At 47.6% G+C, this 26,821-nt stretch overlaps 1 protein-coding gene across 2 annotated transcripts in view; it reads left to right on the forward strand.

Annotated features, from left to right (window-relative positions):
* Positions 1-26,821, forward strand: part of FGD4 (FYVE, RhoGEF and PH domain containing 4) — a 160,303-nt gene that overhangs the window by 19,607 nt on the left and 113,875 nt on the right. The window contains exon 1 of one of the 2 annotated variants that reach the window (XM_068278249.1): positions 14,241-14,462. The exons of the other annotated variant lie outside the window; for it this stretch is intronic. Coding sequence (XP_068134350.1) covers positions 14,354-14,462 — 109 coding nt within the window. The 5' untranslated portion in view covers positions 14,241-14,353. Of the gene's footprint in view, positions 1-14,240; positions 14,463-26,821 lie in introns of those variants that run through there. 2 annotated transcript variants of the gene reach the window in all.

The following is a 26,821-nucleotide window of genomic DNA, read 5'->3' on the forward strand; positions in this document are numbered from 1 at the left end:
ATGAAGTGTGCAGCGGCTGGGCAGCGGGCGGAACTTACCTCCTCTCGTCGCACGTGCCGGATGGATTAGCCGCTACTCTGGTCTGATCCAGACCAGAGTGCGGCACCAGAACTTCCGGCGCAGGAGCGAGACGAGGTAAGTTCCGCCCGCTGCCCAGCCGCTGCACACTTCATTCCGGAGGGGACAGCGAGGGAGAGAGAGCCCCTTAAGGTGAGGGAAGGAGGGGGGAGACGTCCGCCCTTCCCCACTGTGCCCATAGCTCTCTCTCTTCTCTGCGCTGTTCCTCTCCTTCTGGCTGCACGGGCACGCGGCCGGGGGGGCAGCGGGCGGCCAGGCTCGGGCAGATGCCCGGTTTTGCCATATGTGCGGACGCCCATGATTATCAGTCTGTAGGTAGATTGCCAATATAGGTAGCATATCCAGTCCCCCCCACCACTTCAATACAGGTAGCCTCCCCCACCACCAGAGAGCTGGGCAGTGACTCACCTCAAAGTTCGGTTCCCCCTTGCTTGCTCATCACTGTACTGTCCTGTGTAATAGTTCAGACCTCAGATCAGTGGTAACCCGGGCGCAGTGAAGAGACAGCCAGGCGAACGGTGCTGCGAGGGGTAGCCGAACTTTGTGGAGGCAGGACGGGACCAGGACAAGCGTCAGGTGGGCAATTAAGTAGCAGGTAAACTTGGAATGTACCACCTGGCCAACAGCAAAGTACCACAGGTTGAAAAGCCCTGCTCTAGGGAACAATGAATGTAAAGTGAATCTGCTGTGGAGTTTTGTATTGCCCCGTTTCCTGTGGGCAGATGGTTTTGGGACTGACAGAATATTTTCTTGATTTTTAAGTGAGGCTGGAAGCCTAAAGAAAAGTACACTACCTCACACCTTTTTGCGCATTTTCATGCGATTCCACGGATGACGCTAGCGAAACCGTGACAGCGCCCCTACATCAGACAATCAAGAGACAGATTTCTCTCTGATCAAATCTGATCGGAGAGAGATCTGTTACCTGCCCATACACCGCATGCCAATTCCCAATCAATTTCATGCTGAAATCAATTAGGAAACGACCTTTGACTCTGCACCCGGCTGCCTCACTGCCCCCCCCCCCCTAAACCTCTTTCCCCCGGTGCCCAGTGCACTGTGCATTACCTGTTCTTGCCAGCCGCTTCCTCCAGGCCCCTCCTTCCATGCACTCGCCCGTGGTTGCCGGAGTAACGCAGGCAACGTGTCAATTACATTGGGTGTGTGTATGGATGGAGGACAACTCCCGGAGGTAGCGGCGGATGCGGACAGGTAATGTATTGCCCATTGGGCACGGGGGGAGGGGTTATTGGGGGGGATAGCATTGGGGGTTTTGTCACTCCTCCCAATATCGCTTTCCGTTAAAGGGGTTCTGTGGGCTCCTTTAAAAATTAAAAACGGACACTTACCTAGGGCTTCTACCGGCCCCCTGCAGATAACTTGTCCCTCGCCGTCACTGAAGAATCCTCAGTTCCCACCGCCGCCAGTCTCCGCCTAATTATTTGTCTAACTAGGCGAATGCAACTGCGCCTGTGCGGCCATGCGCGTTCCCGCTCGCATCTCCGGGAGCCTCCTGCACAGGCGCAGTACAAAGTTGTTGTTTTTTCATACTGCGCCTGCAGTTGCATTCGATGACCACGACGGCCCAACATCTTGCAGCAATACAGACGAATTAATGCGACCAATTTCGGCCTGAAATATGTCGCATCATTGATCGGGCATGCACTTGGTGGTACAGATTTCCATTGAAAAGGATGGTCGATCGGTCGCCAAGTCGTCAATGTATGGCAACCTTACATGACAATGGTGGATTGCAGCTGATGCAGTGAACAAATCAAGTATAGATCTTTACATAGGGGTGGAAAATGCATACAAATATTACACAGCATTGAGACATGGAACCCACTACAAATCGCTAGCGCTATCGCTAGCGATTTTTATTAGTGTTTTGTAAGCGATTTCATTAGCTTTTTTTTCTGGTGATTTTGGTAGTGATTTTAAAAAGTGTAAGCTTTTTGCCAGCTATTGTGTAGCGATTTGCGATTAGCGATTTTCATTCTGAATGATCCTTTCAAATGATTATTATTATTTTTTTTTTTTTTTACAGTTTGCAGTAATTTAAAATCGCTAGATTCATGAGTGAATTGCCAGCACTTACCATAAATACTTTACATTGAAGCGCAAACGCTCCCAAAATGCAAACGCTCCCAAATCTGGACTCCCAGTTGCTACACACTTTCGGTCCAACAGACACAGCATGGATGATCTTCGTGTCACTGTCCTGAAGGGCGGCTTCAAAACGTCAAATGATCGATTAATAGCAGAAATTTTTTTTATAAATTGGTTCAAAGCTGTGCAGAACGGTTTGAATAAGGACAACAATTTTTTATATTGGTATGAGATTGATGATATTTAAACTTTCTCAGCCATTCTATCTGAACTTGTGAACTAAGAATTTACGATACCTCTGGGTCAATCCTAATCCCAGGTCTGTGAGCATGGCGTAAACAAGGATCCTTATCTTAGCTAATAACCTCTAACCCCATTCAGATGGTCTGTTTGAATTAAGGCATCTAATCTTAATGACATGTATTTATACTTGAAAAAAATATCTGTTTTCCCTTTTGATGTTGCATGTATATAAGCTGTCTGTACCACCAGCCTGCAAACTAACAGGATATAAGCCCGACGAAGGCTGCAAGGCCGAAAGCTTGCTTATTTTTATTAATTTTTAGTTAGCCAATAAATGGTATCTTCCTGATTTAAAACTTCTTCCCAAAATGCAGCATTTCCCGCGATTGTGATTTTGCTAATTGCAGCTGTGGAATTTGTTACATTTATTACATTGGCAGAGCGTTTAGGGAAATTTCTAGCGATTTTAAAGCGCTCCCTAACGCTCTAATGGGTTCCAGGCCTGAGAGACAAAGGGGAGGAGAGCTCTGGCCTGTCAGCCGTACATTCTGACAGGGATAGGAGAATAGGTGAAGCTGTGTATGAGACAGAAGTGTCCAGCGTGCCTCTCTTCCCTGCAGGCTCTGCCTTACACAATCCCTCTCCTCTCTGACGTCGCTGGATGGCTGGGAGAGACTCAGGAATCTGAGAAATGTGTGCAGAGCTGCAGGATACACTCACAATTATTGTGCCATTTTATAAAGCTGGGCAGCTGCCCGGAGTCACACGTCACACAAAGCCACTGTCCAAACCAGTCCGTCCAGACTCCCAAGCCAAATCCTAGTGGCCGCCCATCCTCCACTATGATTGTGCTGGCAAGACGCAGCAGGGAAAATCGTGAGCTCCGAGGTCCAGCCCATCGCTACTCACGTGTGTACATTGCAGGAGACGTGAAATCAGAATCCATTTATTTGGACAAATAAGTTTGCACTTACAGTACAAGGAATTTGACGTGGCAGTTGCTTAAAGGACACCCGAGGCGAAAATAAACGAATGAAATGAACGATTGTATCTATCTTCCATCTCCTAAAAATGACTTTTTTTTTTAAGATATTCCACAGTTTTCTTTTATGCTTGAATCTACTTTTTAAGTTTTAATGTTTTTTGCTCAATGACACATTCATTGAAGTAGGCCAGAGCTAAAATGTATGAACTATTGAACCTTTTTATCTCTTTCCTGCTCTCAGGAGCCATTTTCTGCTAGGAAAGTGTTTTTATAGTTGGAATTTCTTATCAGTGAGGGCCACACTGTAGTCACTTCCTGTCTGAGTCAGCCACTTACATACCTGATATTTAACTCTTTCAGGCAGAAAAAGGAAAAAAAAGGAACACAGCCTAGTTATTTGTGTGCTAGGCACTGTACATACCCATGTCTATCTCATCATGTCACTTGTCACCTCAGGCATCCTTTTAAAGTGGACCCTAGGTGAGAGGGATATGGTGGCTGCCATATTTATTTCCTTTCAAACAATGCACATTTCCTGGCTGTCCTGCTGATCATCTGCCTCTAATACCTTTAGCCATAGACCCTGAGCAAGCATGCAGCAGATCAGGGACTCTAAATCAGGTTTTACTGTCAGATTAGTCATATGCTTGTTCCAAGGTTTTGACTCAGACAATACTTATGACAGAAGATCATCAGGACTGCCAGGCATTGGCAACTGGCATTGTTTACAAGTAAATACATATGGCAGCCTCCATATCCCTCTCACCTCGGGTTCCCATTAACCACTTGCTGACCGCACACTCATACTGTGCGGCGGCAAAGTGGTAGCTGGAGGACCAGCGACGCAGATGTCCGTCGCCAGGTGCCTCCCTAATTAATCAGGAAAGGCCGCTCGCCCGAGTGGCCGTTTCCTGTCAGATCACGGAGCGGGTCTCCGTGAAAAGCCTGCGAGCCGCTGATTGCGTAAATGTAAACGTAGGAGACATATGTCTCCTTTGTTTACATTGTACGGCGCTGCTGTGCAGCAGCGCCGTAAGGCGGATCGGCGATCCCCGGCCAATCATAGTTACATAGTTACATAGTTATTTTGGCTGAAAAAAGACATACGTCCATCGAGTTCAACCAGTACAAAGTACAACTCCAGCCCGTCCCCCACATACCCCTGTTGATCCAGAGGAAGGCGAAAAAAACCCCACCAGGCATGGTCCAATTAGCCCCAAATGGGAAAAATTCCTTCCCGACTCCAGATGGCAATCAGATAAAATCCCTGGATCAACATCATTAGGCATAACCTAGTAATTGTAGCCATGGATGTCTTTCAACGCAAGGAAAGCATCTAAGCCCCCTTTAAATGCAGGTATAGAGTTTGCCATAACGACTTCCTGTGGCAATGCATTCCACATCTTAACCACTCTTACTGTAAAGAACCCTTTCCTAAATAAATGGCTAAAACGTTTTTCCTCCATGCGCAGCTCATGTCCTCTAGTCCTTTGAGAAGGCCTAGGGACAAAAAGCTCATCCGCCAAGCTATTATATTGCCCTCTAATGTATTTATACATGTTAATTAGATCTCCTCTAAGGCGTCTTTTCTCTAGACTAAATAAACCCAGTTTATCTAACCTTTCTTGGTAAGCGAGACCTTCCATCCCACGTATCAATTTTGTAGCTCGTCTCTGCACCTGCTCTAAAACTGCAATATCTTTTTTGTAATGTGGTGCCCAGAACTGAATTCCATATTCCAGATGTGGCCTTACTAGAGAGTTAAACAGGGGCAATATTATGCTAGCATCTCGAGTTTTTATTTCCCTTTTAATGCATCCCAAAATTTTGTTCGCTTTAGCTGCAGCGGCTTGGCATTGAGTACGATTATTTAACTTGTTGTCGATGAGTACTCCTAAGTCCTTCTCCAAGTTTGATGTTCCCAACTGTATCCCATTTATTTTGTATGGTGCTAGACCATTGGTACGACCAAAATGCATGACTTTACATTTGTCAACATTGAATTTCATCTGCCATGTATGTGCCCATATAGCCATCCTATCCAGATCCTGTTGCAATATGACACTATCTTCCTGAGAGTTGATGATTCTGCACAATTTTGTATCATCTGCAAAAATAGCAACATTGCTCACTACTGCATCTACTAGGTCATTAATAAATAAATTGAAGAGCACTGGACCCAGTACAGACCCCTGTGGGACCCCACTGCTAACAGTCTCCCATTTTGAGTACGATCCATTGACCACAACTCTTTGTTTTCTGTCCATTAGCCAGTTCCCTATCCATGCACACAAACTCTTCCCCAGTCCTTGCATCCTCAACTTTTGCACCAGACTTCTGTGGGGAACAGTGTCGAAGGCCTTTGCAAAGTCCAAGTATATCACATCTACAGCATTCCCAATATCCATATTAGCATTTACTACCTCATAAAAGCTGAGCATGTTAGTCAAACAGGACCTGTCTTTAGTAAACCCATGTTGATGCTGAGAAATAAGATTATTTTCTACTATGAAGTCATGTATAGTATCTCTTAGTAACCCCTCAAATAGTTTGCATACAACTGATGTTAAGCTTACAGGTCTATAATTTCCTGGATCAGATTATTTGCCCTTCTTAAATAATGGGAAAACGTGGGCTGTACGCCAATCCACTGGGACTCTGCTAGTTGCAAGAGAGTCACAAAAGATAAGATAAAGGGGCTTAGCTATAACTGAATTTAATTCTCTTAGGACCCGAGGATGCATGCCATCCGGGCCAGGTGCCTTGTCTATTTTTAATTTATTTAGTCTTGCCTTTACTTCTTCCTGCGTTAAGTATTTAATATTACAGTTAGAAGATTGAGACTCTTCTGCCTCTGTAATTTGCAACAGTGCTGTTTCCTTTGTGAAGACTGAAGCAAAGAAAGCATTTAATAACTCTGCCTTACCTTGGTCGTCCACCATCGAGTTCTCACCCTCATCCTTTAGGATTCCTATACAGTCAACCTTTCTTTTTTTAGAGTTGATGTACTTGTAAAACTTTTTTGGGTTAGATTTGATATCCCTAGCGATTTGATTTTCAGCTTCGATCTTTGCCAGCCTAATTTCTTTTTTACAATTTTTATTGCACTCCTTATAATTGCTTAGTGCAGCCTCAGTCCCCTCCTGTTTTAGGACCTTATAGGCATTCTTTTTCCTCTTCATTTTATCCCTAACCTTTCTATTCATCCATAGAGGCCTTTTTTTATTCCTAGACATTTTGTTTCCATATGGGATATACATACTACAATATTGATTGAGAATACGTTTAAAAGCTTGCCATTTCCCTTCAGTGTCGTCCCCTTGTAGTACATTATCCCAGTTCACCAAACTTAGTGCCTGCCTAATTTGATTAAACTTTGCTTTTCTAAAATTCATAGTTTTAGTGGTCCCGCTGCCCCGTGGCCTATCAGTCACCAGATCAAACGTTATCATGTTGTGATCACTATTTCCCAAATGTTCTTGAACCTGCACATTTGATACATTATCTGGTCTATTAGAAATGATCAGATCCAGTAACGCATTCCCCCTAGTTGGTTCCGTTACCATTTGAGTCAAGTAATTGTCCTGTAGTGCTGCCAGAAATCTGCTGCTTTTACCAGAATGGGTAGCCTCAATACCCCAGTCAATGTCTGGAAAGTTGAAGTCGCCCATAATTATCAGCGGCCGGGGATCGCCGCCATGTGACAGGGGACGTCCTGTCACTGGCTGCACAGGACGGATAGCGTCCTGTGCAGCCCAGATCACCGGGGAGGCCAGGTAGGAGAGGGAGGGGGGGAATTTCGCTGCAGAGGGGGGCTTTGAGGTGCCCTCCCCCGCAAACCTCAGGCAGGCAGGAGCGATCAGACCCCCCCTGCACATCATCCCCATAGGGGGGAGAAAAGGGGGGCAATCTGGTCGCTCTGCCTGCAACCTGATCTGTGCTGGGGGCTGCAGAGCCCACCCAGCACAGATCACTAAAAACAGCGCTGGTCCTTAAAGAGACACTGAAGCGAAAAAAAAAATATGACATAGTGAATTGGTTGTGTACTATGAATAATTACTAGAAGATTAGCAGCAAAGAAAATATTCTCATACTTTTATTTTCAGGTATATAGTGTTTTTTCTAACATTGCATGATTCTATAATATGTGCAGATTACACAACACTCAGCATTCAAAATGATTCTTTCAGAGCAGTCTGTGAAGTAATGACCTCTCCTCTAGCAGAGAAAAAGTAAACAGTTCACTTACAGTTGAGATAATAAAAGTCAGATAACAGCCCTCTCCACAACTTTTGAAAGTCGTAGAGATTAATGGCTTTTTTGTATAGAGATAACAACTAGAGTTTCTTAACTCTTCCTGTACTGGAAACAATTAGACTGATGTATCTGATCTAATGTTTTATTTCTTAGCTGTACTACACATACAAATCATAATATCATAGTTTTTTTTTTTCGCTTCAGTGTCTCTTTAAGGGGGGGTAAAGGGTGGGTCATCAAGTGGTTAAAGGGACCCCGAGCAGTAATTAAAATCAAAACTTTCACCTACCTGGGGCTTCCTCCAGCCCACCGTAGGCCGCGAGGTCCCCCGCCATCCTCCTGGCTCTTCTGCGGGTCCCGCTGGCGGCTCCGTTGCCAGCTACACCCGGGCCGGTGCACATGCGCAGTTCAGAGGCAGGAAAAGGCGCATGCGCGGTTCAGAGGTAGGAAAATGTGCATGCGCAGTACTATTACGTCGGCAGCCGTGATGACGTTGAGCGGCCGGTGCGATGACGCGAAGCGGGCGCCAAGGATTCAAAATCAGGAAGTGTCGGCCCGAGACCCGTCCCGGGTGTAGCTGGCAATGGAGCCGCCTGCGGGACCCGCAGAAGAGCCAGGAGTACGGTGGGAGACCTCGCGGCCTACGGTGGGCTGGAGAAAGCCCCAGGTACTGTAAGTGAAAGTTTTGATTTTAATGACTGCTCGGGGTCCCTTTACCAGACACAAATAAGACAATACAAGCACAGACAGTATGTCTGTACAGAGACAAAGCATCATCCAACGTCTGACTGTACGGAGCTTAGAAAATCCCCAACACATCGACAAACACCCAAAATAAAAAAAATAAATGCCCGACGCAATACCAAATTTCCAACGAAACAACTAATGCCCAATGTAATGACATATTGCTAGTGTGACAATAAATACACAAAATGGCTACAAATATACAATATAACAACAAATATACAACATAACGACAAACACCCAATGTAACATCAAATGCCTAAGATAGTGAGGCATTCTCACAGTGCAAACAGACAGAGCACAACTGCTCTATACAGTAGTGCTGACACGAAATGCACAACTACTTTATGTATACAAGCTATGTATTTGACATCTGAAATAATTTGTGATCGTGCTGGAAGATATTGTAGCTTCTGCACAGGCTTCCCAGATGCTGGAGTAGAACATGATTTCTATTCTGATTCCCGGCATAAGCTGCAGAGAGACCTCTCCGGCCTGTACTCCCCTCCTCTTTCCATAGCGCAGAACAGAATGCTGGATTTGGGCAACATTTATCTATTGTATGTACACAGCCTAACAAAGTGGCAACACATCTGGATGAGAAATCACTGCAGTGAGGATGTTTTGTGAGGCTTAGTTCACACTATAGCAGTGGTCCTCAAACTAAGGCCCGTGGGCCGAATGTGGCCCCCTGAGGCTTTTTTACCGCCCCCCCCCCCTCCCCCAGTTGCCTGGCTGTCCTGCTGAACTCTTTGGCTGCAGTAGTGTCTGAATCACACACCTGAAACAAGCATGGGGCAAATCCAGTCACACTTCAGGGCCCTTTCACACCGAGGCAGTGCGGTAATATTACCACACCCCACCACTGCGCTATGAAAGCCTATGGAGACTTTCATACTGCTACGTTATGGTGCAATGCAACGGAAGTGATGTTTTCGCCGCATCTCGGATGAAGGGCCAGAGCTACGTTTCGGCGCGATTCTGCAGCGAGGTGCGTCGGCCCAGGAGTCATGTTAGTCTATGGCGAAGAGCAGATATTTAAAAAAAAAAACACAGATGTTGCGGGAAGCGTATTTTAACAATAAGCTTCCGTGCACGTTCGAATACCCAAAGCAGGAAGTGATGGCAAGTGTGCGTCACGCACATGTCACTTCCTGCTTGGCCAGACAGGGAACACCGCACAATAGCATGGTGATCCCTGAAGGTCTGTTTTTGACGGTGCAATGCGGTGCGTCGGGCGCAACACACAACATCGCTGGCGCTGGTGTCCAGTGTGAATAGAAAGTCAGTGTGTAACAAGCACCAAAGGAGGGGATAGATGATGTGCTCAGACTTGCAGTGTCTCTGCACTTCCAGACACTCCAACAACACCTCCACAGTCAAGTCAGCACCATCCGTAGTATATAAAGCTCTTTATTAGTTAAAAGGCAGCATGGCTATCATCTCGAGATGATTGTCATGCTGCCTTTTAACTAATAAAGAGCTTTAAATACTACGGATGGTGCTGACTTGACTGTGGAAGAGGTGTCCAGTGTGAAACCAGCCTCAGTCTGAGCTCTTGATCTGCATGCTTGTTCAGGGTCTATGGCTAAAAGATGGCTGTGCTTGTACTGATAGTAAACTAGCTGCAGCGTGTGCTGATCTCTGCTGCCTCTAATATGTACAGTATAAGCTGTTACTGTGTGCCTGTTCTGATAGTAAACTAGCTGCAGCATGTGCTGATCTCTGCTACCTCCAGTGTGTACAGTATAAGCTGTTACTCTGTGCCTGTACTGACAGTAAACTAGCTGCAGTGTGTGCTGATCTCTGCTACCTCCAGTATGTACAGTATAAGATGTTACTCTGTGCCTTCACTAATAGTGAACTAGCTGCAGCGTGTTCTGATCTCTGCTACATCCAGTATGTACAGTATAAGCTGTTGCTCTGTGCCTGTACTGATAGTAAACTAGCTGCAGTGTGCTGATCTCTGCTACCTCCAACATGTACAGTATAAGCTGTTACTCTGTGTCTGTACTGGTAGTAAACTAGCTGCAGTATGCTGATCTCTGCTACCTCCAACATGTACAGTATAATCTGTTACTCTGTGCCTCTACTGATAGTAAACTAGCTGCAGTGTGTGCTGATCTCTGCAGCTCCCAGTATGTACAGTATAAGCTGTTACTCTGTCCCTGTACTGATAGTAAACTAGCTGCAGTGTGTGCTGATCTCTGCTACCTCCAGTATGTGCAGTGTAAGCTGTTACTCTGTGCCTGTACTGATAGTAAACTAGCTGCAGTGTGTGCTGATCTCTGCTGCCTCCAGTATGTACAGTATAAGCCAGTGGTGTAGCTAAGGAGCTGTGGGCCCCCGATGAAAGTTTTACAATGGGGGCCCCCCAAGCACTCTATACATAACAATTGATACTGCACACCAAAACCTGCCAATGGCAACTACAGTGTCTGAGGTGCAAGAAGGGGATGAGGAACAGTAAATTAATGATCACTACTATTCAAAGTATCTATAGAAGTGATTTATTACAGGCACAGGACCATTAGAGAGCTAATGCTGTAGTTGAGGGAGGGCCCCTCTGGCCCAAGGGCCCGATGAGGTCGCTACCTCTGCACCCCCTTTTGCTACGCCCCTGGTATAAGCTGTTACTCTGTGCCTTTACTGATAGCAAACTAGCTGCAGCGTGTGCTGATCCCTGCTGCCTCCAGTATGTACAGTGTAAGCTTTTACTCTGTGCCTGTACTGGTAGTAAACTAGCTGCAGCGTGTGCTGATCTCTGCTGCCTCCAGTATGTACAGCCTAAACTGTTACTCTGTGCCTGTAGTGATAGTAAAGTAGCTGCAGTGTTCACTGATCTCTGCTACCTCCAGTATGTACAGTGTAAGCTGTTACTCTGTGCCTGTACTGATAGTAAACTAGCTGCAGTGTGTGCAGATCTCTGCTGTCTTCATTATGTACTGTATAAGATCTAACTCTGTGCTTGTACTGATAGTAAATTAGCTGCAGTGTGTGCTGATCTCTGCTTTCTCCAGTATGTACAGTATAAGCTGTTACTCTGTGCTTGTAGTGATACACAGCCAGGGAGGTCTAGGTATTGTGAAGCAGTGCAGGTCTCTGGGGGTTGGTGTGGGGTCTGTGAAGCAGTGCAGGTCTCTGGAGGTTGCTGGGGGTCTGTGAAGCAGTGCAGGTCTCTGGGGGCTGGTGTGGGGTGTGTGAAGCAGTGCAGGTCTCTGGGGGTTGCTGTGGGGTCTGTGAAGCAGTGCAGGTCTCTGGGGGTTGCTGTGGGGTCTGTGAAGCAGTGCAGGTCTCTGAGAGTTGCTGTGGGGTCTGTGAAGCAGTGCAGGTCTCTGGGGGTTGCTGGGGGTCTGTGAAGCAGTGCAGGTCTCTGGGGGCTGGTGTGGGGTCTGTGAAGCAGTGCAGGTCTCTGGGGGTTGCTGGGGGTCTGTGAAGCAGTGCAGGTCTCTGGGGGCTGGTGTGGGGTCTGTGAAGCAGTGCAGGTCTCTGGGGGCTGGTGTGGGGTCTGTGAAGCAGTGCAGGTCTCTGGGGGATGGTGTGGGGTCTGTGAAGCAGTGCAGGTCTCTGGGGGCTGGTGTGGGGTCTGTGAAGCAGTGCAGGTCTCTGGGGGCTGGTGTGGGGTCTGTGAAGCAGTGCAGGTCTCTGGGGGTTGGTGTGGGGTCTGTGAAGCAGTGCAGGTCTCTGGGGGTTGCTGTGGGGTCTGTGAAGCAGTGCAGGTCTCTGGGGGTTGCTGTGGGGTCTGTGAAGCAGTGCAGGTCTCTGGGGGTTGGTGTGAGGTCTGTGAAGCAGTGCAGGTCTCTGGGGGTTGGTGTGGGGTCTGTGAAGCAGTGCAGGTCTCTGGGGGCTGGTGTGGGGTCTGTGAAGCAGTGATGGTCTCTGGGGGTTGCTGCGGGGTCTGTGAAGCAGTGCAGGTCTCTGGTGGTTGGTGTGGGGTCTGTGAAGCAGTGCAGGTCTCTGGTGGTTGGTGTCGGGTCTGTGAAGCAGTGCAGGTCTCTGGGGGTTGGTGTGGGGTCTGTGAAGCAGTGCAGGTCTCTGGTGGTTGGTGTCGGGTCTGTGAAGCAGTGCAGGTCTCTGGGGGCTGGTGTGGGGTCTGTGAAGCAGTGCAGGTCTCTGGGGGCTGGTGTGGGGTCTGTGAAGCAGTGATGGTCTCTGGGGGTTGGTGTGGGGTCTGTGAAGCAGTGCAGGTCTCTGGGGGTTGCTGTGGGGTCTGTGAAGCAGTGCAGGTCTCTGGGGGCTGGTGTGGGGTCTGTGAAGCAGTGCAGGTCTCTGGGGGCTGGTGTGGGGTCTGTGAAGCAGTGCAGGTCTCTGGGGGTTGGTGTCGGGTCTGTGAAGCAGTGCAGGTCTCTGGGGGTTGGTGTGGGGTCTGTGAAGCAGTGCAGGTCTCTGGGGGCTGGTGTGGGGTCTGTGAAGCAGTGCAGGTCTCTGGGGGTTGGTGGGGGGTCTGTGAAGCAGTGCAGGTCTCTGGGGGTTGGTGGGGGGGTCTGTGAAGCAGTGCAGGTCTCTGGGGGTTGGTGTGGGGTCTGTGAAGCAGTGCAGGTTTCTGGGGGTTGGTGTGGGGTCTGTGAAGCAGTGCAGGTCTCTGGGGGCTGGTGTGGGGTTTGTGAAGCAGTGCAGGTCTCTGGGAGTTGGTGTGGGGTCTGTGAAGCAGTGCAGGTCTCTGGGGGTTGGTGTGGGGTCTGAGAAGCAGTGCAGGTCTCTGGGGGCTGGTGTCGGGTCTGTGAAGCAGTGCAGGTCTCTGGGGGTTGGTGTCGGGTCTGTGAAGCAGTGCTGGTCTCTGGGGGTTGGTGTGGGGTCTGTGAAGCAGTGCAGGTCTCTGGGGGTTTCTGTGTGGGGTCTGTGAAGCCGTGCAGGTCTCTGGGGGCTGGTGTGGGGTCTGTGAAGCAGTGTAGGTCTCTGGGGGCTGGTGTGGGGTCTGTGAAGCAGTGTAGGTCTCTGGGGGTTGGTGTGGGGTCTGTGAAGCAGTGCAGGTCTCTGGGGGTTGCTGTGGGGTCTGTGAAGCAGTGCAGGTCTCTGGGGGTTGCTGTGGGATCTGTGAAGCAGTGCAGGTCTCTGGGGGTTGCTGTGGGGTCTGTGAAGCAGTGCAGGTCTCTGGGGGCTGGTGTGGGGTCTGTGAAGCAGTGCAGGTCTCTGGGGGCTGGTGTCGGGTCTGTGAAGCAGTGCAGGTCTCTGGGGGCTGGTGTGGGGTCTGTGAAGCAGTGCAGGTCTCTGGGGGCTGGTGTCGGGTCTGTGAAGCAGTGCAGGTCTCTGGGGGTTGCTGTGGGGTCTGTGAAGCAGTGCAGGTCTCTGGGGGTTGGTGTCGTGTCAGTGAAGCAGTGCAGGTCTCTGGGGGCTGGTGTGGGGTCTGTGAAGCAGTGCAGGTCTCTGGGGGTTGCTGGGGGGTCTGTGAAGCAGTGCAGGTCTCTGGGGGTTGCTGGGGGGTCTGTGAAGCAGTGCAGGTGTCTGGGGGTTGCTGTGGGGTCTGTGAAGCAGTGCAGGTCTCTGGGGGTTGCTGGGGGGTCTGTGAAGCAGTGCAGGTCTCTGGGGGTTGCTGTGGGGTCTGTGAAGCAGTGCAGGTCTCTGGGGGTTGCTGTGGGGTCTGTGAAGCAGTGCAGGTCTCTGGGGGTTGCTGCGGGGTCTGTGAAGCAGTGCAGGTCTCTGGGGGCTGGTGTCGGGTCTGTGAAGCAGTGCACAGTCTCTGTGGGTACTGCAGTTTCCTGGTTCCATGCAGTTTGGGTTTTCCCCGGAGCAGTCCTGCCCTCACCTTGCACAAGGACATAGGCTGAGCCAGTATTTCTCCCTGGTTGTTATATTTGGGCTGATAAGTGTTTTGGCAGTGGTTCCTCCTCTGGGTGAGGCGACGGGTGTGGGTCTGTGGGTGCTGCAAGCGCCGCACAGCTGACTATCTCCTCCGCAGATGTTCCCACATATGGAGGACTCGGATTGTGGACAGTAAATATGGAGGGAGAGCACAGCTGTGACACCTCAACGGTCTGTGAAGGTGATTCCCGGGATGTAGAGGAGTCCTTAGACAACCTCTGCGTGAATTCACCCTCTGAGCAGTCAGGTGAGCTTTTCTTTTATATGTTGTTTTCTGGTGTTGGGGTGTAAAGTGTTGGGAGGAAGAGATATTGTATCGCCTGTCAGAACTTTATTCACAAACAGCAGAAAGAGGTGAGCAAATATCATATGGACTATATACTCCTTTAACTTCCCCCTATACCCTACCCTCCTCAACCCTATGGACTATAAAGGTGGCCATACACTGGTCGATGTGCCATTAGATCGACCAGCTGACAGATCCCTATCTGATCGAATCTGATCAGAGAGGGATCGTATGGCTGCCTTTACTGCAAACAGATTGTGAATCGATTTCAGCCTGAAACCGATTCACCATCTGCTGAGCTGCTCCTGCCGCCTGTCCCCCCCCCCCCCCCCCCGTATACATTACCTGACGCTGGCTCCCGGGTATCTTCTCCGCATTGCACGGCTCTGTTCCGGCTCCATTACGGCGCTTCCTGTGTTACTCCGTGACCAGGAAGTTCAAATAGAGCGCCCTCTATTTGAACTTCCTGGTCACTGCAGTGACACAGGAAGCGCCGGGATGGAGCCGGAACAGAGCCGTTCAGCGCGGAGAAGACGCCCGGGAGCCAGCCTCAGGTAATGTATACTTGATCGGATCGGCCGCCGCTAGCGACGCGCACTTTACCCGCGGGCGATCGAGGGTAATTTCCCGCACGGCGCGATCGACGGACCGATCCGATTTCGGGAGGAAATCGGATCGGCGGCTGCGTTTACCGCGAACGATTGGCAGCAGATTCGATCCCAGGATCGAATCTGCTGTCGAAACGGCCGCGAATCGAGCCAGTGTATGGCCTGCTTAAACCCCTCTATACCCTCCCCACTCCTAGAGAATGTGTAATCATTATACTGCCCCCCCCCCATACCCTCCCCACTCCTATAATTCCATAACCACCCCCTCCTATGCATTAGTCTGTTTTGCTTTGGCAACGCTCAATGTATTTGGTCTTGCCAATAAAGCTTTTTTGAGTTGAATTGAGATGTAAGGGAGATGAGAGCAAAAGAGGAGAGACTATCATGTCCACAGTGACAATCGCTGCACACTACATCACAGCATGTCACAGACTGCGAGGAGGAATCCACAGTGACAATCGCTGCACATTACGTCACAGCATGCCACAGACTGAGAGGAGGAATCCACAGTGACAATCACTGCACACTACATCACAGCATGTCACAGACTGATAGGAGGAATCCACAGTGACAGTTGCTGCGCACTATTTCACAGCATGCCACAGACTGAGAGGAGGAATCCACAGTGACAATCGCTGCACACTACATGACAGCATGCTACAGACTGATAGGAGGAATCCACAGTGACAATCGCTGCACACTACATCACAGCATGCCACAGACTGCGAGGAGGAATCCACAGTGACAATTGCTGCACACTACATCACAGCATGCCACAGACTGAGAGGAGTAATCCTCAGTGACAATTGCTGCACACTACATCACAGCATGGCACAGACTGAGAGGAGTAATCCTCAGTGACAATTGCTGCACACTACATCACAGCATGGCACAGACTGAGGGGAGGAATCCACAGCGACAATCGCTGCACACTACATCACAGCATGCCACAGACCGAGAGGAGGAATCCACAGTGACAATCGCTGCACACTACATCACAGCATGCCACAGACCGAGAGGAGGAATCCACAGTGACAATCGCTGCACACTACATCACAGCATGTCACAGACTGAGAGGAGGAATCCACAGTGACAATCACTGCACACTACATCACAGCATGTCACAGACTGAGAGGAGGAATCCACAGTGACAATCACTGCACACTACATCACAGCATGTCACAGACTAAGAGGAGGAATCCACAGTGACAATCGCTGCACATTACGTCACAGCATGCCACAGACTGAGAGGAGGAATCCACAGTGACAATCGCTGCACACTATGGGTTGATTCACTAAACCGTGATAACTCACATCACGGCCGCTTTTGCGCGCAAGTCCACGTTTTGAGCACGTCTTTGCTTGCAATCACGAATTTACGCTCGCAAAACGTGAAATTGCACACGAAACCGCTACCGCGACCATGATATGAGTTATCACGGTTTAGTGTATCAAGCCCTATGGCTCAGCATATCAAAGAGTGAGAGGAGGAATCCACAGTGGCAATCGCTGCACATTACGTCACAACATGCTACAGAGTGAGAGGAGGAATCCACAGTGACAACCGCTGCACACTATGTCACAGCATGTTAGAGACAGCGAGGAGGAATACACATGACAATCGCTGCACACTACATCACAGCATGTTACATACTGCGAGGAGGAGGTTGCTGTTGGTCGGGGGGCATCTGGTGATAGTGGCCTTGGGCGGTAAGCTGTACAAATCCCGCCCTCCATGCATACATTTGCATAAACACATGATTAGCATCTCTAGTGAGGAGGAGATGAGAATGTAGAAAGTGATGCATTGTTTTTTTCATTATTTTTGCATTTTCCCAGAATCCTCTGGGCTGTGTGATGTCATTCTCCCGATCTTTACAACCTACCAGGAATATCGCCCTTCTTGCCTCCCAGCTGCGTGTTCTGGGCGGCGTTCCGGATATTTATTAATCTGGGGATGTGGGAGGCGCGCCAGATAACAGCTGCTGATCAATCATTAATCTGGTAACAAAGTTCAGCTTTACATAATCGCTCCTCATCCAGGTGTAGAAGCCATGTCAGACGCACTTATTCCTCTGGACCCACGTGCGTCATGTGACACCCTCTCCCAGAATCTGGGGAGCCTGGTGTCATGTTACCCCTTCACCCTCTCCTAGAGCCCAGGGAGCCTGAGGGACCTGCATAGTGTGTCCGCTGCTCCCTGCGCTGCCCTCTGTTGGACAGGAAGTGACAGTATGTGGTATGTGACAGAGGCGCTATATCTGGCTCTTGACCCGACTTTGCTCCCTCCAAAAATTGTTTGCCTGAAGAAGCGGGACTGTTACCCGTGAAACGCGTTGCACTTTTGGAGCTCATAATAAATGTTACTTTAAACTTGAAGTAACTTGCCCGTTGTTGGGGGGGGGGAAGGGGTTAGGGGGGTGGTGGGTTGGAAAGGGGGGGCGCGGCTGCGGCGCGCAGGTCAGGATATTTAAAACAAGACTGAGTAACTAAGCTAACTGGACAAACTGACTACACAGTGCGGATGGGATGAAACCGGATGGGACAGGCTGGACGGGAAGGACTGGACAGACGGGAGTGGCTGGATGGGAAGGACCAGCCATCGGGAAACGGGCTAGGGAACAGGCGTGGAAAGGAACTGGCAGGCAAAGATCTTGACCGATTGACAGGCAGGCAAGGATTTAAGGCAAGGGTAGAGGCGGCGTTGACATACGCCACGGCTGAATAGCGATGTAACACAGCTGGAATGGCAGCAGGTCAAATGGAGGTTGCCCGGGGGGGGGGCAAATGTAACAATACAATTTACTGCTCTGTTTACCTGTTCCAGCGGTTACTCCTCACTAACTGGGGAACGCCGACCCAACAGACTTCCGGAATCCTCCCACTAGGCGCGACTCCTTTAGGTGGGGGGCGTGGCTGCAGTGCTGGCGCACAGCCCAGGGTGTTAAAACCGTAACCTGCTGCCATTCCAGCATCGCCATTCAGCCGCAGCATGTGTCCACGCCGGCTCTACCCCTGCCTTAGCTCCTTGCCTGCCTATCCCTTTCCTAGTCTGCCTGCCTGTTTCCTGCTCCCTGCCAGTCTGTCCAGTTACATGCCAGCCCTGTCATTCAACAGTCTGACCCTGTCACTACCTGTCTGCCCTGACCGCCAGTCTGGACCCTGTCAGTACGGCACTGTCAGTACAGCCCAGTCTGTCCCTTCCAGGCTTTCTCTTCCTGGCTGCACATTCCAGTACTCTGGTACTTATCCAGCTAGTCCCTGTTCAGCCTCTTCAGTCCAGTCTGTTCCTTCCAGTCTGTTCCTTCCAGTCTGTTCCTGTCCAGCCTGTCCCGTCCATCTCATTCCGTCCACACTGTCTAGTCAGTTTGTCCAGTTAGCTTCGTTAGTCAGTCCTGTTTTGTAATCCTCCTTCCCTATCAGCAAGGTACCCCTTCTGTTCCATACCTCCCAACTTTTTGAGATGAGAAAAAGGGACACTTAAGCCATGCCCCTGCCACACCCCTGATCATGCCCCACCACGCCCCTAGTCACGCATGCCATAAAGATTTCATAAGAAAAATATGTTGTTTTATAATTCAAACCACACTGGTCCTTTCTATCCTGGTTCATTTTCCTTCATATTAACATTTTAAAATGAGTAATATATCAATTTAAAGGATGGGAATAAAGTTTAGAGTCAATCCAACACATTTTATAGTATAGAAATATATACTGTATATTAATATAGAAAGAGGGAAGTCCTGAAAGAGGGACAAATGAGGGGGAAAGAGGGACAGAGCTCCCAAAAAGGGACTGTCCCTCCGAAAGAGGGACAGTTGGGAGCTATGCTGTTCTTCTCATCACTGGTGGGGCATGACCTGGCAAGCACCAGGCATCAAAGTAGTCTGCCACCCATTAGGGGTGACGGCCCATCATCCCTTGTGGGCTGTGCTGGTGAAGACCCATGCTTGCTTAGGCTCCACACCCTGGGACTGTCTGTATCTATCAACAGTGACGGGATCAATAGAACCCTGACAGTAAGCAACAGCCAAACATTAACCCTGCCGGGGAGGAGAACCCTGCTGAATGCTTGTATAATGTGATCTCCGACCTTTCGTTCCACGATCCAAAGTCAGCAGCAGCTGATCCTGTTGCTGGAGGAAAGTTTTCGAGTGTTCTCTGCTTCCCCGCCAGCTCCGGCGCCTGAACCTTGGGTGCCTCTCCCAGATCGGTTCTTGGGGGATCGCTGCAAATTTAGGACTTTTAAGAGTGCTTGTCGCTTTTATTTTGCTATGTTGGCTAGAACGTTCACAAGTTAGCGACTAAAAGTGGGTATGATTATTTCACTTTTATGAGCTGAGCCTCAAGTCGCCCAGACCTGCCCACTGTTGCGACTCGTACACGTGTACGGACGCAGGCAGCCTGCACACAAGACGCATGGACACAGGAGGACGCAGGGACCCGGAACACACACAGCCACCACTACACAATTTTTTAGGTCTGGGCACGCAACAGGTGAGTTCCTCAAGCTCACCAAGTATAAACAAAACGTCCAAGGGCTGCAGCACACAAAGCTCTCTTTTATCCAGGAGCACACGTTTAAATTACAGCAACGGTTCCGGTCGCCAACCTTTTTTCAAGCTGTATCCATCACTGATATTTTTAACACATATATTGCATTTCCCCCGGAAATGACATCACAAAACGCATCCAACCAGGAAGTTGTGCATAGCACTTTTCTCTGATAGATCCAAGTTGCAGGACATTCAATGTTCTCCTTATGCAGTCACCTCTCATGGAGTATTGTCACCCCCGGGTCCCACATGCCTCTGGCCCATCGGTGGGTTTACATGGAGGCCAGTGTGTGGGTGCGTAGGGCACTGGAGCGAGCACTTGTGGGAAACCCTGTCTGCCTTGCTGATCACATGATCTCTGTATCACTGCAGGAATCTCCGTCTAAGAATTCGCACCGATCTGTGATGGAAGGCGGGAACAGCATGGAGCAGATAACGCAGGTCTGCAAAAACATTTTTTCGAGAGCCGTTTTGGTCATTTCACTCAATCTCTGTTTTTTTGGTGCGCTCAATAAGAAAATGACCTCCATTTTGTCATAGGACACCACGTTTCCTGACAATTTGTGTAACTATGTTAACTAAGGCAATACCTCAAAATAAATGGAAATAGATTTATAAACGTAAAGTTTTATTACAATTTTTTTCATGAAAACCCTTATTTGAACTGTAATGAGTTCACCTACAGGGGCGTAGCAATAGGGGTCACAGAGGTAGCGACCGCATCGGGGCCCTTGGGCCAGAGGGGCCCCGAAGGGCCCTCCCTCAACTGCATTATTAGCTCACTATTGGTCCTGTGCTCATAACAATCACTTCTATAGATACTTTGAATATTGGTAGTCATTAACAAACTGTTCCCCATCCCCTTCTTGCAACTGTGACACTGTAGTTGCCATTGGTAGATTTTGGTGCGCCATATCAGTTGTTATGTATAGAGTGCTTTGGGGGCCCCATGTAAAACTTGCATCGGGGACCACAGCTCCTTAGCTATGCCACTGTTCACCTACAACTAAACTCGATTCTTCTTCCCTGCAAGGCTGCTCTTGGTGTATTTACGCTTCTGAGCATCATCTGGAATGTCTCTCTGATGCATCCACCAGTAGTCGGTCATCATTGTGCTCCATTTTCCGCGGTATCTCCTTTCCATCTCTTGGATGTCTTGGTGGAATCGTTCACCTTGTTCTTCACTCACAGCTTCCAAATTTTCCAAAAAGTACACACCTCCCAACTTATTGAGATAAGAAAGAGGGTCACTTAAAGAGGAACTTCAGCCTAAACATACATACTGTCATTAAGTTACATTAGTTATGTTTAATTAGAATAGATAGGTAATATAATCTCTTACCCACCCTGTTTTAAAAGAACAGGCGAATGTTTGTGATTCATGGGGGCAGCCATCTTTGTCATGGGGGCAGCCATCTTTTTGGTTGAAAGTAGGTGACAGGGAGCAGGAGACACAGTTCAAACTGTCCTGTGTCCTGATTACCCCTCCCAGCTGCACACGCTAGGCTACAAATGTCAAATTCAAAATGTAAAAAAAAAAATTTGCTCCAAAACAGCAGAACGAGAACAACATCAGAAATCCCATCATGCTTTGCACAGCGTCAGGGGAAAAAAGCCCGGGCAGTTTTATTCTGTGCAGCTAAAAATGAGGCTTGTATAAGAGAAACAAAGTTCTGATGCCGTGAAACTGTTAAAGAAACACCAAGCCTTTTCAGTGCTGCTGAGTCGATTTTTAGTCCGGAGGCTCACTTTAAGCAACGCCCCTGCCACACCCCTAACCACGCCCCTGAAACACCCCTGAAACGCCCCTAATCATGCCCCCAGCACACCCTTAGTCACACATGCAATAAAGATTTCATAACAAAAATATGATGTTTTTTTTAATATACCACACTGGTCATTTCTATCCTGGTTCATTTTTCTTCATATTTACATTTGAAAATAAGAAATATATTAATCTAAATGATGGGAAAGTCAATTAAAGTCTTATTAGATGAGTCAATTAAACACATATTTCAGTGAATAAAATACATATATTTACAAATATCTGTACATCAGTCCTGAAAGAGGGACACATGAAGAAGAGAGGCTGGGTTCCCAGAGAGGGACTGTCCCTCCAAAAGAGGGACAGTTGAGAGCTATGAAAGCAGTCAAGGTGGGACTGAAGGAAATGCACGTTCAAACTCATCAGGAAACCTAAAGCTTGAAATGCTTTCTTTTTGTAGTGAGGACTCTGAAGTCTCATAAAAATCATGTTTTTATATTAAAAACCCCTTTAACATGATTGCCCTAACTAAAACACAGCATCTCCGCGGCTGAACTTTAACTAAATCCCCCCTAACTCCCCCTCCCCCCTGCAAAATCCACGACTTTCTTGATCGTGGATTTTTGCTGCCCCGGGAGGCAGAGCTTTCAGCTGCAGCTCTGCCTCGATGCGCATCAATCCGCACTTATCTCTGCCTCTCCCCTGCCCCTCTCAGCGAAGGAAGACTTAGAGGGGCGGGCGGAGGCGGTGATCCGTGCTGATAGACGCGTGTAGAAGCAGAGCTGCAGCCAAAAGTGTACTGGTTAAGGGCTCTGCCTTTGACATGGGAGACCAGGGTTCAAATCCTGGCTAGGTCAAGTATCTATTCAGTAAGGAGTTCAAGGCAAGACTCCCTAACACTGCAGGGTGGCCTCTTGAGCGCGTCCCAGTGGCTGCAGCTCTTGAGCGCTTTGAGTCCAACAGGAGAAAAGCGCTATACAAATGTTCAGATTATTATTATTATTATTATTATTATTATTAAAAGCTCTGCCTCTCACAGAAGTGCTCCCCGCAATTAGCCCCGGGGAGTTTGGGGGGGATTTAGTTAGTTTAGTTCAGCCACGGGGATACAGTGTTTTAGTTAGGGCTATCATGTTAAAGAACAAGCGACACCCATGCTAACCTAGAAATAAAAAAAAAACCATATATAAGTAGATAAATACTACTTCTGCTTACATAACAGATGTATTGTGCTATCCACATAATGATTCCTGTGAATTTTATGAAGGAAAAGCAGAAAATCATATTCTAGGCAGTGGCCATCTTGCCAAGCTAATGCTGACATCATATGCTCTTTGTTTCCCCACCTCCCTTCTCTTGCTCATTGTGTATTCATTAGCTGCCCTCCTCCCAGAGTCTTCAGACACTCCCACTGAGGTGTATACTAGGAACTACACTGTCTTATCCTCCAATCACTGAGTCACCTCAGCCTTGCTTGTAAACACAAGTGAGCAGAGGGTGTTTCTGATAAGCAGCTAGGCAGGGACATAAATGAAAGAGGAGGAATATATTATAGATAAAAAGAACTCCCAGCATTCAACTGTTTGGCACTAGGGCCAAGTATGTGATAACTCCAAACCATAACAGGATTTTTTCCTTTTAAAATAATACCAGTTGCCTGACTCTCCTGCTGATCCTGTGTCTCTAATAATTTTAGCCACAGCCCCTCAACAAGCATGCAGATCAGGTGCTCTGACTGAAGTCAGACTAGATTAGTTGCATGCTTGTTTCAGGTGTGTGATTCAGCCACTACTACAGCTAAAGGGATCAGCAGGACTGACAAGCAACTGGTATTGTTTAAAAGGAAACATCCATATCTCTCTCAGTTAAGGTTTCCTTTAAAGCAGGGATGTCAAACCGGACCTACGAGGGCCGAGATCCTCACACATTTCTGACACAGCTCAAAGTAATTGATGGGTCTGAATCAGGAAAGGTGTGGTCCTTCAGGTAGAACACATCCCTCTCTTTCTCTGTCCATCCTAAACACTGCAATGGATCTGGCCCCCAAGGCCTGGAGTTTGACACCTGTGCTTTAAAGCAGGGGTAGGGAACCTATGGCTTGGGAGCCAGATGTGGCTCTTTTGATGGCTGCACCTGGCTCACATACAAATCAGTAGTGGTAGATTCACTAATCTACACTGCTCAAGCAAGCAACATTTTCAAAGTAGGCATGTTACTGCTGTAGCACGCACTACTAACTACTCGAGCTTCACCAAAACTAATGGCCGCTCCAATTGTCCCACTCTGGGCCCTGTCAGGTCCAGTGACTGTAGGACGAGATCCCCACACTTTGATTGGCCCAATAGGCTGCCTGTCAATAGGCAGTCTATTGGGCCAAAGTGCGGGGATCTCGTCTTACAAAGTGAATCAACCCCCAAGTCAGCTAGCTTATTGTACAAGCTGTTAGTGGGTATTTCTCCTGTCTGGCTCTCTGGGAAATTGCAGAAGTTGCTGAAACCCAAGAGAAGCTGAAGACGTGTCTGACCCTTGCGCTGCCTGACGGGTCAACTGTATACACATCACCATAGCAACCGGGACGTTAGCCCTCTGCTGCGCATGCGCACTGGGCCAGTTTGAAACACATTGTATGGCTCTCACAGAATTACATTTTAAAATATGTGGTGTTTATGGCTCTCTCTGCCAAAAAGGTTCCTGACTCCTGCTTTAAAGCATCCAGTCTGCTACTGTAACTCAATCAGTATGACAGAATGATCTCCAGCCTTGTGCGCCTCAACACTCTCGCCTGTGTTACCGAGAAGGTTACCAAGATGATCTCAGCAGGTCCTTTTGTGGCAGGGCTAAAATACAGTGGAAAAGAAGGACTTTGCAATTTATCTGATTGTTCTTCAAGACATTCTGTAGTATATGCAAATTGTCATCATAAAAACTGAAACAACAAACACTGTGAAAACCATTATTTGTGCCATTCTCAAAACTTTTGGCCATGACTGTACCTCTCAGCCACAGATCATCAGGGTAGTCACGCCAGCAGGGGGCAGTGATGTACTGTCTTCAGCAGTGGGCAGTGATGTACAGTATATCTTCTTCAGCAAGGGGCAGTGCTGTATTGTCTTCAGCAGGGGGCAGTGTTGCAATTGAGATGATGAATGTCTATAATGCACACATTGGGGCATCTGCTGCACATTTGGACTGTTTGGCTCCATTAATCACCATCTATTTCTGGAACTTTATTATTGATGTAAATTAATAACGTGCTGGGGTGGAGGCCGGAAACCTTGTGGTGGGCTTTTGTTTCTATTTTTAGGAATAAACCTCATGATGGTAATAATAGTTCTAATAATTTGGGCGGCAGAGCTGTTAAATCATTGCTGTTATTATGTTTTTAGCTCTGTTTTATTTCAGTTATTTATATCTCACTGATATTACTGAGTGCTTGGAACTCGTCATAGGCCCTTTGTCTGAAGAGCTCACGCTCTAATGCCCCCGCACCACACACACGCGCACGGAGGACTATGGATTAACCTATAAACAACGGTCACACCTGTTGTTGTGATTTATGCTGCCAGTTCCCACAAATGGATTTGCAGTTTTTGTATTCATGTGAGTGTTTACAGTTTTTTTTGTATTTGTATGGGAAATACACAAAAAATATACATATATATATATATATATATATATATATATATATATATATTAATATACTGTACATAATATATAAGAATAACAATGAAGACCAGTTACATGAAAAACACATCCAAATATTTTTTTATTTTTTTTTACATATACATACATGTGCAGATATTTTGTGTATATGTGCACGCATGCACGCACACACGTGCCCGGGACTGTAGGTTCGTTCTTAGCCTGAATCTGTTCTTAAGTCGGAACACTGTGCCATCTCTGTCCCCTGTACCTCCTCTGTGCCCCCCTGTGCCTCCAGTGTCCCTCTCGGTGTCACCTCTGCCCTTTGTACCTGATTATACAAGTTTAAAAGCCATTTTTTCTTAGATTTTTTTTTTTTTTAAAAAACTACAAGTCCAATTTGAAAAAAAAATATCCATGCCGTCCGTATCGGCGGGTCTTTCATAAGTCGAGCATTCGTAAGTCGGGTAATACGTGTGTGTGTGTGTGTATATATAATATATATATATATATATATATATATATATATATATATATATATATATATATATATATATATATATATATATATATATATATATATGCTTTCCCATTGACTTCCACTGAAACCTGAATCGCACATTGCGCACGAAAATAAGCAGATATACCATCCAAATTTCTAAATGCAGAAAAATCTTAAATGCAAATGCGCGTTACCCTGTAATTATCTGCCCAGAGAGTGAAGCATTGCATCGCTCTGTACAGTGGCGTAGCAATGGAGGATGCAGAGGTTGAAACCACACTTGGGGCCCTCAATAGCAGTATTAGCTCTCTATTGATCCTGTGCTAGTAATGATCACTTCTAGAGAGGCTTTATATAGTAGTGATCATTGACACACTGTTCCCCATCCCATGCTTGCACCTCTGACACTGCGGCTGTCCTTGACAGGTTTTGGTGCGCCGTATCAATTGTTATGTATAGAGTGCTTGGGGGGCCCAAGCATATAATGTTTATATTAAAGCTATATACAAATATATATATATATATATATATATATATATATATATATATATATATATATATATATATATATATATATATACAGTGTTCTCCTCAAAAAATTTTTCCAGCCGGGTGGCATGAAATAGTAGCCGGGTGGCATGAAAAAGTAGCCGGGTGGGGCAAGATGAAAATGCAGGGCAACTCTGCTTACAGCATAGGAGGAGGTGAAGAGGTGAGCCGATGACAGCCGGGTGGTCACCAAATCTAGCCGGGTGGAGCACCCGGCTAAAAGAGCCTGGGGAGAACACTGTATATATATATATATATATATATATATATATATATATATATATATATATATATATATATATATATATATATATAATATTTATATACACATATATACTTTGTAGTATATATATTATATATACTGTATATACGAAAGTAATCTTACCTATTAAAAGCCTATCCATGGGCTGTGTCCGTGTCGGGCGCTGAGTGCACAGGCCGCAGATGCGCGCGGGGGGGGGCGCAGTTGTGCGTGATGTAGCGGCTGTGCGCAGTCACGTTTGGCGCTAATGCCTGTTAAGTAACGGGCTACATTACGTGTGTATCTATAATATAATTCAGTGAATGGTTTTTATGCTCAACTCATTTTCTGCCTCTGTGGAGAGAATTCTTTCTGACCTGAATTCATATATATGTATAGATTTTGATCTGTGCACCGCTGGGACCCCCAGACTTATTATTCTGTCCCCATTGTGGGG

This window comes from Hyperolius riggenbachi, chromosome 3, assembly GCF_040937935.1.
Source record: "Hyperolius riggenbachi isolate aHypRig1 chromosome 3, aHypRig1.pri, whole genome shotgun sequence".
NCBI lineage: Eukaryota > Metazoa > Chordata > Amphibia > Anura > Hyperoliidae > Hyperolius > Hyperolius riggenbachi.